The sequence below is a fragment of the Equus przewalskii genome, chromosome 4 (assembly GCF_037783145.1).
Source record: "Equus przewalskii isolate Varuska chromosome 4, EquPr2, whole genome shotgun sequence".
Classification (NCBI taxonomy): domain Eukaryota; kingdom Metazoa; phylum Chordata; class Mammalia; order Perissodactyla; family Equidae; genus Equus; species Equus przewalskii.
The window spans coordinates 17,608,526-17,625,259 of NC_091834.1; the positions used below are offsets into that span (position 1 = coordinate 17,608,526).

The 16,734-nt window shown below is 47.6% G+C and overlaps 1 protein-coding gene across 22 annotated transcripts in view; it reads right to left on the minus strand.

Annotated features, from left to right (window-relative positions):
* TNS3 (tensin 3) overlaps nt 1–16,734 on the minus strand; it is a 260,512-nt gene that overhangs the window by 188,881 nt on the left and 54,897 nt on the right. For 12 of the 22 annotated variants that reach the window (XM_070615538.1, XM_070615557.1, XM_070615553.1 and 9 more), the window contains one exon: nt 5,416–5,453. The exons of 3 other annotated variants lie outside the window; for them this stretch is intronic. Coding sequence is in view for 1 of the 19 variants with exons in the window: in XM_070615535.1 (XP_070471636.1) it covers nt 5,416–5,453 (38 nt within the window). In the remaining 18 variants the exon portion in view is untranslated. Of the gene's footprint in view, nt 1–5,415; nt 5,454–12,127; nt 12,294–15,004; nt 15,078–16,734 lie in introns of those variants that run through there. 7 more of the 22 variants (XM_070615541.1, XM_070615542.1, XM_070615540.1 and 4 more) reach the window with 3 other exon arrangements.

The following is a 16,734-nucleotide window of genomic DNA, read 5'->3' on the forward strand; positions in this document are numbered from 1 at the left end:
CTGCATACTGTGTGATTCCAACTCTATGACCTTCTAGAAAAGCCAAACTATGTAGACAGTAAAAAGATTAGTAGTTTCCAGGGGTTGGGGGTGTGATGGATGAATCCGTGAAGCACAGTGGTTTTCAGGGCGGTGAACTGCGTGAAACTATAATGGATAGTGGATACACATCATTATACATTTGTCGAAACCCATAGAACGCACAACACCAAGAGTGAACCCTAATGTAAAACTATGGACTTCAGTTAATAACAATGTATCCAAACTGGCTGGTCGATTGTAACATGCACATGCTGACGGTGGGAGAGGCTCTATGTAAGAGTGAATTCTCTGTATTTTCCCCCCGATTTTGCTGTGAACCTAAAACTACTCTAAAAAACACCTATTAATTTTAAAAAACAAACAAAAATCAGCTGTCCAATATTAAAACACACACACGTCTGTCAAACACAGGTGGATCAATGGAATTCTCTAGCCCAAAACGGACCCATGGTTAGGGAACTACTTTGGGGCACCAGCTCAGTGCCTGGCCTATCAGGAAATGTTTGTTGAACTGGCCAGTTTAAAAATTAACTGCCTCCTGCCTTAGTGCAAGGAGTGGGGAGGAAGGGGGAGGGAGGAATGTGTAAACATTCACAGAGACCAGGAGAGAGGCCAGGGCGCAGCGTCTGCAGCTCGGGCTGGGGTAGGACATGGCACTGGGGCCCGGCCCTGTCCACCAGGCGGGCACTGTGGCCCCCTCAAGTCTCAGCCTTCACCTTAAGACGGGGTCAAGAACAGGATTACCTCCGAGGGAGGCTGTGATAATTAAACGATAAAACAGCAAGGCACTCAGCAGGCTATTGATAATCCCTCAGTAATTTGGCTGATTTCTGTTACTTCCGAGCACATATAAACCAGCTGCTGGGCTAGATATTTAGATCTGTGATCTCACATCACCCCAAAACCACCCTGTCAGACAGCAATTGCCTTCCAGGTTTCAGATGAGGTTACCACGCTGCTGGAAGCCACAGGACGCATACGTGGGAGCTGAGGAGTGATGAACACACAGACCCTTGCAAGTTCTGTGCTCACGGGGCTAGCTGCTTTCTATGGAAGACTTCTCAGTCCTGCCCTTTTACTAACAAATTCAGGTCATTTGTTCTCCGTGAACAAATGGGACCAAGGGGTCCCAATGAATAAAGGCCACCACCGACATCCCATGGGGACATGAAGGTGGTCCCCTCCATCTTGAATACTGTGGCACTGAGCACAACCAGATGCATTCCTTGCCCACATGCTCACAGTGCCCAAGCCTGTTAACGGCACAGAGCGGGCATAGGGCGGGCAGCCCGGACCCAGAGCTGTAGGAAGGCCGGGCGCTTCCCTAGCAGATCAAGGCTGGCTGGTGGGCTTCTGGGAGGCTCCTTCCACATCCCCACGTAGTGACGTCTGCCTCCTACGCTCTCTCTTCAGGAAGAGGAGCAGCATGTCTATCAGAAAGAGCTCTGCTTCTAGTGGGAGGTGGAGGTGACAGCTCCCAGCTTAGGCAACGTGACAGCCACAACGAGGACAAAGGGAGAAGAGGCCCCTGCAGGAGCCAGAGGCTGGGCAGAGCCTGGGAGTCCTCTCCTGTGCTGAAAGCTGGCTCCCATTTCACCAAGGTGGGCAGCACCCAAGGTCCAAGTCTTTATCTCCAACGATCAAAGTGTGTCGAGTAAAAGAAGAGAGCTGGCCCTTGACAGCAAGCTATGCAGGCCAAGGAAAGAACAAAAGAGTCCCACAACACCTTCTGAGCCAGATGGCAGGTGGCTCAGGCCAGGCTGGTGCGGGGACCCTCCAGGAGGTGGTGCTCCACACCACCGTGTGCACGTTCCAGCTCCACCAACTCACTGTTTGGTCCATATGTGGGGTCCTTCCATTTGCCAAAAATCATCTGGAGGTCTATATACCTTCTGATGAGCCAAGACAATACTTAGCAGCCTGAACTGGACGTGCCTCTACCTGTGGGCAGGTATTGGGATGGGCAGACATGCAGGGACCAATGCCTGGGGCCTCGAGCAGCAAGGAGGTGATTCCCATTTTCATGGTGCTCCTGCCCACTGGCCCAAGCTGAACAGAACCCTGCCTTCGTCTCACTTCAGGGGCACCACCAGGGACCCTATCCCCCCGTGTCTCCTCACCATCATCTGCCTTCTTAAAACCAGTTTATTTCTCCTACTTCCTTTCTTCTCTTGCCAATGAGTCAACCAGAGGCCAGGAAAAAGCCAAGTCACGATGCCCAAACAGCTCAAAGGGCTCCAGTGAACAAGCACAGCCTCCAAGGGAGCAAAATATTTAGAATCCCAAACTTTCCAGTAATTATACATAAATTATTTGACTTCCCCAAAGCCTAATAATTAACATTACCAAAATTAACAGCGAAGAGCAAGCCATTTCCAGCTGGATCGTAGAAGTATTATTCATCCATTTTATACACGAAGAAACTGAGGCTAGGGATAACTGGAGCTGCTCCTGCAGACAAGAAGCTCCTGCTGGGACTAAAGCCCAGGTCTCTGCCTCAGTGTGCCCTCTGACCCACAGCCTTACGTGAGGGGACACACTGCCTGATGGCCAGGAAGAGAGTGACCTCGGTCCATCAGGGCCTCTAGCAACCCAGCTCATGACTAGGTTTCCCTGCCTCAGCCCCCGGCTCAGCCCCAATGGCTCTCTCCATATCATCCACCCTATAGAGGGGACATCCTAGGCCTGATTGGGACTCTGTGACGGTGGCCCGGCACACCAGGGCAATGACAATGACAATGGGTTTCACCCCACACTAACACAATAACATGCTCTGGGGCACGTGCTGCACCCTCGGCTGCCGTCACTCCTTGGGTGTTCCCACCTTCATACATAGGCACATGGGCTCCCATCACAGAGGGGACCCTCGGCACATACCATCCCCGAGTCAGTAAGTGGCCAGACAGGGTCGCACGTTAGGCCAAAGCCTGTGTCCTCAGCCAAAGCTTCACTGTCTCCCAGGAAATCAGGGCACGCCTGCATTTAGGGAGCCCGCATGGTTACATAACACATGCGGTAACCAAGGACCCAAATTGTCAAGGAGAACCACATCCCAGCTCCTGGGACACTGAGCCACCCCCTGCTCATCTCCAGGGTCAGCTGAGAACTTAGGGCCCTCGTATCCACAACAGCCTTGGAATAAGAAGGGGCTTTGTTATTGCCGGTGGCACTCTCTCTTGGCATTCAAAGCTGCATCAGTGAAAAAAATGAATATGGATACATTTCCCCTGACCACGATCTAACAAAAGTAAAAGCTCATCTACCTCTCAGCAAACTGCCAATTACTGCAGTTAGAAATGCCATAATCAGTGATAGCTAAGACTTTTGGAATGTTCTTTCAACCAAAGAATTGAATTCCCTAAGTAGTTGGCACTGGGCCCCCTGAAGAAATGGTGCCCACAGCAGCTGCAGGTCAGGAATAGCCACTGTCACAGGCGGAGGTGCATACTCACACACACTCCCACAACACACACCCAGACATACACAAACATATTCATACACACTCACGTGCACACACATGCACACACGTGGAGGAATGACACAGGACAGGCAGTGCCTCTGGGCATGGCTCTCCCCATCTGTCCCACTGTGGTGACGAGACAGAAGCTACGCAGGATGAGGCTCACTATAACCGAGACCCTTGGAGGTGGAGGACACCTAAATCCTCATGAGGGGGATGGGGAAAAACCCTCTGTGAAATCAGGAACATTCTCCCAGGTGGTATTTTCCCCACTCTCCACTGCATACGGGCATCTCTGCTCCGCACACTCATTTCCATCAACAGTACCTGGGACACGCGAGAGAAGAGGATACATGTGGGCAAAGCAGACCTAAAATAAACCAGGCTGGGAAATCAGCCGCTCCATGAGTGTGAGGGCGGGACTCCGGGCCCTGCAGGAAAGGGGAAGCCTTCTCCAGAGTGAGACCGAGAGTGACAGCAGAAGTGCCCCAAAACCCCACCATGGGCAGGCGTCTTTCCTGATCCGGCTCAAAACACATATCGTGTGACTTCTCGGAAGAGGCAGAGGAGGGGGTCTGGAGAGGACAGGATGGGTTGCAGGCCTGAGTAACAGTGTTGCACAGAGCTCTGTAGTAGCCTCTCTACTTCTGCATGTGTCCCAAATTCTCCATCATGAAAAGTTTAAAAAGAAATGTCATTTAATCTCTCTCTTAAAAAAAAAAATAGGGCTGGACTCGCCTGTAGTTCTTCCAAGTGTGTGTGTGCATGTCTGTGTGTATACACGTGTGAGTGTATGTACCTGTATGTGCGTGCATGTGGGAGTGTGCATTGTGTGCATGTGCACGTGTGTATACATTTGTGTGCATGCATGTTGTGTGTATGAGTGTGAAGTGTGTGCATGTGTGTGTGTGCATGCACACACACGTGCAGTGGGGAGTGAAGGACACCAGAGCCCCAGTCCTCCCAGGTAGACACACCAACGAGAAGCCAGCTCACAGCATGAAGCCCTCTTCCAGCCCGCTCCTTCCAATCAGAGCCCAAAGGCACCTCGGAAATTCTCAGGAACTAGTGACCCCCGAGGTCCACAGCAGCAACAAATCCCAAGACTCTCTAAAATCCCATCTCCCTGGAGCTCCGGCCACGGGGGCGGCCAGCAGGACATCTGCTGGGCTCCCACAAAGACGGGGCCAGCCACTCCACAGGGCTGATATGTGTGCTCTGGCTCCACTTCCGACCAACATCACGCCTGAAAAATGTGAGACGTGCAGACACAGTGATCCAGGTGGAAAACCAGGGCCCCATCCTTTCGATGCCTCAGCTTCCCATATGCCATTTCTAGGCCTCCTCGATTTGCCCCAATCAAAGTCCCAAACCCAAACAAGCACCCCGGGCCTCCAGTGCTTCGTGGGGCCACTCAGCAAATTAACCCCTCCAGGGGATGTTCAAATGCCAGACAACCATCCCAGGCTCTCCCAACAGCCTGAAAACCCCAACCAATCCACAAACAACTACTCTCCGAAGAAGCCAGAAAATCCTCAAGGCCAGGCGCATGCCCTGCACCCTCTTCCTGCCCCCTCTCCGCCCTGGAAAGCAGCTTGTCCGTGTAATGAGAAAGAAGGGATCATTTGTTACAGAGACAGGGCTGTGACACAGCCAGGACAAAATTACTGAATTCTTAGGTGAAACCAAATTCTTCAGAGTTATTTTCTATAATTAAAACCATGGATTTCATAGCTCTTCAGTTTATTCCTGAGACGAAAAGTATACACCCTATCGGAAAGCATCTAATAGCTGTTTCTTAAGAGTTTCATTTCAGTGGCCACGGTCCAAAGCAGTCCCCCTTCCATGCACATCATTCAACAAAGGCCAATTCGGCCATAAAAAGCCCCATGGGAAAGCAACGCGAGGCTTACCTTGGCTTCACATTTCTTGTGGCACGAATACTTGCAGGCTGGAAAAGAAAGAGAAAGAATGTGTGTGTGTTGAACGGTCTCTGCAGCGAAAGTTTTTACATCTCCAAACTGTCTCAAGTCTTGAAGAGATCCGGAGTGAGGGAGGTTTGGCCCCTGTGACGCAATGCTGAGTTTCAACAGAGCGTGGGGTGGACATGGTGTGCAAGAACCCAGCTACGACTGCGCTGTTAGCAAGGGCTCAGATGCGCAGACGGGGAATTCTCGGGAGCAGTTCCAAACAGGCTGGCTTTTCCAGGGGTGCGTGCAGCCAAATCTGAAGAAGAAAGGCGGTGAATCTGAGCAGTAAAAAGCAGTAATGTTTGCCTGGAAATTATAGCCTCTCCCTAAGGAAAGAAGAGAAACTGGAAAATGCCCATAAGAATCAGGACTGGCGCCTTTAAATTAGCGAGAAAGTCGCATATTTGAGTTCCACGTTCCTTCCACTTCCGACAACTAAGAACTGACTGTCAGAATAAATCCATGTCTAAATTCCTACGGGGGAATCCTTCAACCGGGCTATTGTGTGTCCTGAGAGTGGCATGTGTCGGTTCGGAGGCCCCAACAATGCAGATTTAGAGCCGGAACCAATGCGGATTTCACAGGCCCGCCCTCCAGAGGCTGCAGCTGTGCTGACAAGACATGAAAGCTGCCCCCACCCCACGGTGGCTGGGGGTGCAGCCCTGCCCCACCAACATTTCCAGGCAGAGAGGGCAGGACAAGGAGACTGAGGAATGAATAACCCCATCGCAGGTTCCCGTGTGGGCTCCAAGTGGCTTCTTCTGGTACACTCCCTCACCTCCCCCATCCTTGGTGAACCCCTGGGAGCAGTGGTGAGATGTGGGACAAGGACCTGGGCGGGGGGCATGTGCCTGGGGGTTTCCTGGCCCTGTCCAGCTGGGCTGCCCTGGGCAGGGCCAGCGACCTCTCTGGGCCTCTCTTTCCTCTCCCAGGGTTATTGCAATACCAAAATGGAACCATTCAAGGGACCCTGCTTTGAAACGATGACATCTGGAAGTGTGTGGGGACCCTGGAAGAACAAGACCTTGGAGGCCAGGAGACAGGCCCCATACTCTGGCTCGGCACTTTAAGGCTCAAACATTTCAGCCCCCACCACGTCCCCCTCCTTTCTATGAGCTGAGCACAAAAATACCGAACTCATTAAGGTCCGAGAGGAGTGAATGAGGATAAAATAGACAGAGTAACTAGGCCAGCGGCTGGCGGTTACTGGAACTCGAGCGGAGAACGGCCAGGGTTATTATCTTTGCAAGATCTATTTCTTAAATTGTCTTTCCATGCCTCTGAGGTTTGCGATCACAAACATTTATTCCACACCTTCTAATGGGTGCCCTGCAAAAGTGATGAGTGATTTCCTAAGCAAGACACACTTGCCATTGGAATTAAAGGGACTTCCACACCAGATCAAAATCCCAGACAGGAGAACAGCCAGGAGCCGGAGGCCAGCAGCAAGGACTGAGACGAAGAGGAGGCACAGTGGGAGGCCCTTGGCCTTTGCGTAAGTGAGAAGGAGCAGAAATGCAGGTGAAGGACCCCCTGGACCCACAGGACGCTCTGCCCACACACTGCATCGGACAGGCAGGCCACTTGTCAGCCTGGGACGGGAGCACAACCTCACACGGGGGTCAACCCCCAAGATGGCCTCAGTGACCCTAAAGTACCTGTGCCCATGTGAAGTCCACTCCCACAGTGACACCAAGCTGGTCTGTGTGATGAGGCAGTGTGACGGATGGCAGTGCTTGTGACTTCTGCCCTGGTCTCCAGGATCAACTCTTCTGAGGAGAGCCAGGGGCAATGTCATGAGGGCACCGAAGCAGCCCTATGGAGAGGCCCACGTGGGAGGAACTGAGGGCTCCCACCAACAGCCAGCACCACCTCGCCAGCCATGGGAGGGAGCCACCTCAGAAACGGTCCAGCCCCACTCAAGCCTTCAGATTACACAGCCTCTGAAGAGACCCTGAGCCAGCATTGCCCAGCCACATAACTCCCAAATTCCTGATGCAAAGAAACACTGAGAAGTAACAGATGCTAACATCAGGTTAACTTTTTGGGGTAATTTGTTATGCAGCAGCAACTAATTAATACAATGGGCCAACACAACCCAAAAGAGTCAGTGGAAGCATGGTGACCATGGTGTGACAGTCATAGTGGATGGCCAACTTGGCCACAAGAGAGCCATGGGCCACTGCAGGGTAAAATCAATACATTCACAAAGGTTAACTAATGTGAAATTACATCAAGTACCCAAGCACTAAGGCAGAGATCCCGAGAGATGGACCCCCTGTTTCCGGTATGTAGGCAGGTGACCCTCAAAGTTTTATGGACTTTCCACCCAATTGCCAGCAACAGGGCTGGTCCCTTGGTTTTTCCTCAGAATAGCAACTCAGCCGTCAACCTGTGGGAAAGGCGCCTGGTGCTGTGCAAGATGCTTTCCCGTGTGTTACTGCAATCGCTCTTCACAACAAGCCCATCAGGGAGAGTGATGGGGCCAAGCTGTGGCCTATGCAGGCTGGGATTCCAGCCCCTCTCTGCCCCAGGCCCCAGCTTCTCATCCAGCCGCACCTGCCACATTATAAACACATTATAAAACACATTATAAACACTGAAGTGAACAGTGTTCAGACTCACTGTCCAATCCTTTCACCTAAAGGAGAAAGTGAAGGCTCCTGAGCACCGATCTGACGTCCTCTGTGGCCGATGCCAACAGCAACCCCAGCCTCTCCTCCCTGACTCCAGTGCTCACTCACACCATCCTCAGGCACCTCCCTGCTCTGCTGTCTGCCCAGAATTTTCCACACAGCCTGTGTCAAGCAGACTTTGTTCTTTCTTCAAGACCGAAGGCAGGAGATGCCTCCTCCACCAGGAAGCCCTCCCTCTCTCTGCCTGCCCCTCACAGGCAGGGCTAAGCACCCAAAAGTGTTCCAGAAGCCCCTTGGGCACCTTCTTCTCTCCAGCACTCCTCCAGTGGCTTGTCGTTTCAAAGTAATCTCAGTGTGTCCACCTCTCCTGACCGGGCCAAGCTCATCCAGGGTCAGCCTCATTCACTGTGTGTCAACAGCTTCTGAGAATAGCAACACAAACAGGAGGGACGGCAGCTAACAGGCTGAGCACCCACCCGTGCACAGACGGCACTATGACAAGCTTTTGTTGCACAGGCATTGCCAAATTTTGACTGTGCCCCATGAAGGAGCTACCGATCTTCTGCCTATTGACCGAGGGGCAACTGGGGACTGGGGTGAGACCTGAGGCGTCACTCCCCAGGCAGCTTTGTACCAACCCTTGCCTGTTCTCGGTGTGCCTTCAGAAGCCGGTGTCCAGCAGGGCTGCACACAGCGGGGGACCTCCTTACCTGACCACCTCTCTGTGTAGTGCAGTCCCAGGGAGAAGGGAGGCCACAGAAAGCACCAGAACTTTCCCCCAAAAATGCATCCCCAAACCACGCAGGCCCAAAAGGACAAAACGTACACGTTTACTCTGACCATCAGCCTCTCTCATCTACTGCTCTCTCAGAAGCCAACACTGGCAGCTCATTCTTCGTTGTTGTTTTCTTTCAGCTTTACTGAGGTATAATAGACAAACAAAATTGTATATATTTAAAGCGCACAACATGATGATTTGATAGATGTCTACACTGTGAAATATTTACCACAATCAAGTTAATTAACACCTCCATCACCTCACACAGTTACCATTTTGTATGTGTGTGGTGAGAACGCTTAAGATGTACTCTCTTAGCAACTTTCAAGTATACAATAGAATGTTGTTAACTATGGTCACTATGCTGTACAGGAGATGCCCAGAACTTACTCGTCTTACAACCAGAAGTTTGCACTATTGACCGACATCTCCCTATTTCCCCAGCCCCCGCCTCTGGAAACCATCCTTCTACTCTTTCTATAAGTTTGATTTTGGTATTTTGTCTTCCATATATAAGTGAAATCATACTGCAGTTGTCTTTCTCTGACTTATTTCACTTAGCATAATGCCCTCAAGGCCCATCCATGTTGTCACAAATGGCAAGATTTCATTCTTTTTTATGACTGAATAATATTCCATTGTATATAAATTCCACATATTCTTTATCCATTCATCAATCAACAGACACTTAGGTCGCTTCCATAGCTTGGCTATTGTAAATAATGCTGCAATGAACATGGGGGTGCAGACAGCTCCTCGACATTGTCATTTTATTTCTTTGGGTATATACTCAGAAGTGGAATTGCTGAATCATATGGCAGTTCTATTTTTAATCTTTTGAGAAACCTCTGGTTTCCATAGTGGCTTCAACAATTTACATTTCTACCAACAGTGCACAAGGGTTCCCTTTTCTCCACATCCTCACAAACTTGCTAACTCTTGTCTTTTTGATGACAGCCATTCCAACAGGCCTGAGGTGATCTCTCATTGTAGTTTTGATTTGCATTTCCCTGATGAGTAGGGATGTTGACACCCTTTCATGTACCTGTCGGTCATTTGTAGGTCTTCTTTGGAAAAGTGTCTATTTAGTTCCTCTGCCCATTTTTAATTGGATTGTTAGGGATTCTTTGCTATTCAGTTCTCTATATATTTTGGATATTAATCCTTTCTCAGATATATGATTTGCAAATATCTCCTATTCTGTAGACTGCCTTTTCATTTTGTTGATGGTTTCCTTTGCTGTGCAGAAGCTTTTTAGTTTGATGTAGTCCCACTTATTGATTTTTGCCTTTGGTTTTTGTGTCAAATCCAAAAAGTCATCACCAAGACCTACGTCAAGGAGCTTACCACCTATGTTTCTTCTAGGAGTTTTATGGTTTCAGATCTTACAGTTAAGTCTTTAATCGAATTTGAGTTCATTTTTGTGTAGAGTATAACATAGTGGCCCAGGTTCATTCTTTTGCATGTGGTTATCCAGTTTTCCCAACACCATTTATTGAAGAGACTGTCCTTTCTCCATTATATATTCTTGACTCCTTTGATCTAATAGGGGTAGGTTTATTTCTGAGCTTGCTAGTCTGTTCTATTGATCTATATATTTGTTTTTATGTCAGTACCCTACTGTTTGATTACTACAACTTTGTAATATAGTTTGAAATCAGAAGCGTGATGCCTCCAGCTCTGTTCTTTCTCAGATTGCTTTGGCTATTTGGGGTCTTTCGTGGTTCCATACAAATTTCAGGAATTTTTCTATTTCTGTGAAAAATGCCATTAGAATTTTGATAGAGATTGCACTGAATCTGTAAATCACTTTGCACAGTATGGACATTTTCACAATATTAATCCTTCCAATCCAAGAACACAGGATATCTTTCCATTTATTTGTGTGGCCTTCAATTTCCTTCATCAACATCTTATAGTTTTCAGTGTATAGGTCTTTCACCTTGCTGGTTAAATTTACTCCTAAGTATTTTATTGTTTTTGATGCTATTGAAAGCTAGATTACTTCCTTGATTTCTCTTTCAGATAGCTCCTTCTTAGTGTATACAAATGCAACTGAATATTGTATGTTGATTTTGTATGCTACAACTTTACCAAATTAATTTAATAGTTCTAACAGTTTTTTGGTGGACTCTTCATGGTTTTCTATTGTATTTTGTTTTAAATACTGGACTTTTATAAACCTAGGCAACTTTTAATCATAGGAACAGTCTTGAATTACTCAGAGTTAACAAAAAATCATTTTTAAAAAATCTAGCAGTCTGTCTAAGGAGCACAATGTTGTGCAGGTTCTAAAACAAAGAGACTCTGTGCCCCATTCCGAACTGAAACTCAGACATGTACCTCTCACCATTTCTGGGCCCAGCACTAGGCAGTTATTCTAAGCTCGTGATTCTGCCTCCTAAAACCATTACTGATGGTTTTAAATTTAGACGGAGTAAATGTATGCATTATACAATATGTTCATTACAATTTCCTTAGAATCTCCTTATTTTCACTTACTTACATGAAAAGAATCTCATTAACCCTAAAGGCAAATATGTCCCTTTGGTTTAAAAAAACCCACTTGCCTTGGTACCCATTTCCTTTCATTCCCTTGTCCAGTTTGTTCCTGCTGAAATCATTAACACATCCTCCAAACTGGAGGACAGAGGCCTCACTATCTGGAGCTCAGCTTCCTCGCCTGTGAAGTGGGTCGTTGAGAGGAGAGCAGAACACGCAGTGCATGTGCAGAGTACAGAACAGGGCTGGCTGGTGCACCATCGACGCACCTTGCGTTGCCACTTCTGCTCTTGTTATCCATGCAGTTTCTGAAGATTCCACGGAATTACACCAACTCTGTTCTTTAAACATCTCCTTCTTGTGAGGTTTTTTTTACTACAATTTCCCTCACTCCTGTGTGCTGAGCACCCAATAACTCTCAAGGCCCAGATCCTCCATCCAATGCCAGGCTCACAGGTTGCTGGAATGTTCTTTCTGCTTCCCCAGACCTCTCTCCACAGAACTCTTAAGCGACCCTGTGTTCATGGCACCCTGAGCTCTCCTCCCATGAATGCCCAAACCGCCCCCATGATACAGCTTGGGTCCCTTCTCTTCTGTATTTTCCACAGGTTTATGCCTCTAGTCATATTTTGCCAACAGGTTCACACACCTCTTGCCACCTCGACACCCAAGCAAATTATCCAGGGAGACAACACACTTAGCAGAAGATGCCTAACATCTCTTGAGAACAATTACATACTTGGTATGCAGTAGAGGGATTTTAGGAAGTATTGCTTCTTTGCTGTGGAATATGGTGCTCACTGTCCACCGCTTAATCAGTATTCACTTCTCACTTTTTCAGCTTTCTGTGAGACCAACGGGACGTGGGCCCAGGGCACTTCTCTGCACAGCGAAGGACAGTGGGCCTGGGGAGACACACAGTGAGAGTGTGAGCTGGCAGCTACGCTAGCCAGTCTCTCAGGGAGCATCACCCTTACTGGAAAGAACTCCCAATAGCAACATATGGTCATTCAGACTTGAGTGGTCATCTTCAAAAATGAATGAAGTGTGCCTATCACGATAAGGAACGCAGCTGACAGCATTTGGCCAATGATAAAATTTGATATTTTAAATGGAAAGCAGAATTTTGGAGGACTTGTGTCCATTAACATGAGCTTGACAACTGCTAAGACTTTTCTGATAAAACCGACAGTGATATAAACAAATGTGGGGATTTTCTTGATATTGTACAATAAATGTGTCAATATTTGGAAGATCCACTTAACTCAGTGAGCCAGTCATTTCCAAATGACAGTGCATGATGTTACACAGTCATGTCATGCCCGGGTAAAGGATCCACGCAAGGTGCCAGACAGACCAACGGATTCTAACAGAGCAGAGTAGGAAAAGCTCCTTGAAGCAGTTCCAGATTCCACATTGAAACCAAACTTTAAGAATCTATCACTAGAGTTTTGGTGTAGTATCAAAAAAGAATATCCACAAAAATCTGAAAAGGCTATTAAAATGCTTTCTTTTCCAAATACATATCTGTATGGGGCTAGATTTTCCCAAATACTTCAATCAAAACAACATGTTTGTGATGGTTAATTTTACGTGTCAACTTCACGGGGCCATAAGATGCCCAGATATTTGGTCAAACATCAGCTGGGTGTGTCTGGGAGTGTGTTTCTGGATGAGACTAGCATTTGAGTCTGCAGACTGAGCAAATCAGATCGTCCTCCCCACTGAGGGTGGGCCACATCCAATCCACTGAGGACCTGAACAGAACAAAAGGCAGAAGAAGAAAGAGTTCCATCTCTCTGCCTGACTGTCTTCAAACTGGGACCTAGGTCTTCTCAGGCTTTTGAACTTGGACTGGAACTACACATCAGCTCTCCCGGGTCAACAGCTTGCCGACTGCAGGTCTTGGGACTTCTCAGCCTCCATATCCACGTGAGCCAATTCCTTATGACAGATCTCTTTCTCTATACACATCCTCTTGATTCTCTCTCTGGAGAACCCTGCCTAATACAATGTTGAAAGAGATTGACTGAAGAAGCAGATCGCAAGACCCGACCTGTCTATTTAGTCACAGCTAACAAGTGCAAAAAGAACATGGAGAGACAACAGTGCCACTCTTCTCACTGATGTAATGAGGAGTGGAACAAAGTGATACCAAAGATTCCTTTCTGCCATGAAAAAAAGAAGTTACCGAAGCAATGAAAAAAGGAAAAGTTACATACTCACAAATAAAATATTAAGTAGCTATTGAAAAATCATGATTTCTAAAAATCTAATACATGACAATGCTTATAATGGGCAAAGTGAAAAGATATAAAACTGTACAGTATAAAAGAAACTCTGTAAAAACAGACTCGTGCGACGGGCCCATCCACACGTGAGAACGCAGCAGAGGAGACGGACGTCGTTACAACTCGGTTAAGAGACGTCGAATGGTGTAATAAGTCATGCTGGGAAACCTGGCTCACTCATGGAAAATAGCATAAATAACATGCATTCCAGAGGAATCAACCATGAAATTGGACCAGAATTGGAAAAGCAGAAATGAATACTGTAGTAAAATATTGTAGAACGTCTTTATGACCAGGGAGAAGGGAGGGCATTCCTAAATAAGGAATAAAAATAGAAACTAAACGAAATGATGGGAGATGTGAACAAGCCAAATCTTAAAACTTTCACATGATAAATGCTCCGCAAACAAAATCAGACAAGCAACTGCCTGGAGCCTTTGCAACAGATTAAGGTAGAATGAGAAGAAACAGGCATTTCTGTAAGTCAGAAATCCATAAAAAATTGACAAATGTTCTGCCTAATATAATACACTAAAAGATTAATATTTATAATATAATGGATTCTTAGAAATCAAGGAGAAAATAAAATAATTTAATTTTTTAACTGAGCAAAGGATTTGAAAGGTTACTTTACTAAACAAATAGTACAGTTTTCTGTGTCTTTTTAGATGCTCAGCCCTCAGTCATAACCAGATAACTGAAAAATACAATAAAAGGAGATGTCAGTTGTCATCCACTGACTTGCAAAAATGCAAAGCTGGGAAACGTCAAGTGAAAAAGTTGGTGGAGTTCAATGCTACTGGGTCCAGAGTCGGCTCCTCCAAGCATTTCCCATCAGGGATCTGTTCTTTCTCCACCCCTAGCTTATCCCCACGTCTGACAGGGGTGTGTGGCGAGCGCCTTTCTCATGGGCTTCCCGGAATCAGTGACAAGGACGCTTGCCTGCACCGCCGAGGGTCTGCGTCCACAGTCGGCTCCCTGGTCCAAGCGGGGTTTCCAAAGTCCTGGGAAGAATCCTGGCTCCCACTGAAGAGGCAACTGCCCACAGCATCTGGCCTGCAACACCCGACATTTTTACATGTTGTCTTGGAACTGCTATTCTTCAGAATGTCTCCAGGAGCCTTGGGAATCCAGGCCACTGTCTCACAGCTTGTCAGACCTTTTACACAACCCTCCACACATATTTACCAAGTGAGAGATGAGCCCTGGGCGTCACCTCTGCTTCTCGCACATCCACCCTCAAGTTTGCCAGCCTCTCCGCGTCCCCAGTAACTGGCTACATGAGACAGGAGGGGACCGGGCAGAGGGCCCAATGCCACACTCACCGCTTGGCCGCACTGCTCTCTCCTTGACTTGTTGGTCCTAACTGCCACCATGTCCTGGGTTCTAATACAGCACCTGGCACAAAGCAAGCACTGAATCACATATACCTACCGACCTGCCCATCCACCCAAGCCTTTAACTCTAATCAACTAATGTGTGTACTTTGTGATGACCTCAGAGACAAGACACCCCCCTCAGACTGTGAGCTCCTCAAAGATAAGATGCCCCCATCAAACTGTGATTTCCTCACAGAAAAGACTCCCTCATAGACTGTGATGGCCTCAAACACAGGATACCCCCCGTAGACTGTGAGCTCTCACAGATAGGATACCCGCCTTAGACCCTGAGCTCCTCACAGACAGGACTCCCCTCATAGACCATAAGCTCCTCACAAAACAGCAGGCCCCACCCCATAGATCGTGAGCTCCTCACAGAAGGACTCCCAGCCTCAGACTGTGAGCTCCTCAAAGACAGGAGGTGCCCCTCAGACTATGAGCTCCTCATAGACAAGACTTCTCCCTCAGAACCTGATGGCTGCAAACACAGGACTTCACCCCAGACTGTGGGCTCCTCAAAGGGCGGACTCCTCCCCAGAGACTGTGAGCTCCTCAAAGACAACACACAACTTTCTCATCTTTTTATCCTAGCAGGTGCTTAATATGTGTTAGATTAACTGAAGGGAAAAAAATCATTATCGAATCTTCCTTACAAAACTCCCTCCATTCCACCTTCCCTCTGGCCTCCTTTTTGCTTCCTTTCTCAACTTTCATTTCCATCAGGCTCCTTCCTAGAGTTGTTCCTCTTCACAGCATTCCTTTAGTCTGTGCCATTCTTTTCCATTCCAGTCTGTTCTCTCCTATTCCACTATTCAATCCAGGCAAACCACCTCTCCAACAAGATCACTTCTGCTTGGTCTGACTCTGCCTTCTCCTGGCTCCATCTCCCCTGGGGCCAAATCCCCCAGAACTCACAACTCTGGACACCCACTCAGTACCAGAACACCAAAGTCACCCATACCAGTGCCCTCCACTGGCCTATCTAAAATATGACCAGGTTGGGTTTGTGAAAGGATTATCAGTGGAAACTGGACCATGTTAAACCACCCGAGGGAACTCAATGAAGTAGGGAGAACAAGTTACCACAGAGCCCTAACTCGTAGTGAGGGCACAGGGCTAAAGCCACATCAGCAGGGTTTTGAGCAGCACGAGACGAACTATAACCAGACACTTAACTCCATCGCTCACCATCATTTCCATCTTTGGCTTTGCCTGTAGTTAAAGTTCCAGAAGTAGGGATAAGAGAGCCTCTACGTGCGAGCATAACAGCTCCTTAAAAATGAGTTTTTTTCTTCTAATTTAGCAACACACGAAATTTGTGGCAAAATAAGAGGTTAAAATGTGAAAGTAAGGGACTTGAAAGTCAAGAATGAACCAGAAAAGGAACAGTAAAAATATGGGCCTGAGTCACAGAATACACCCCTAAACTTACCCCACCAACACCGTCACCGCCATCACCACCATCACCACACCAGCATCATCACTATCATCACCATCACAATCACCATTATCGTCAGCAGCATAAACAGCATCATCACCACCATCACCATCATCATCATCACCACCGTCACCCTCATCACCATAACTAACAATGACAACATCATCAGCATCACTAACACTATTGGACACTTTCTTGAGCCAGTCAATGTTCACTGTGTTTCACAGGTATTTAATCT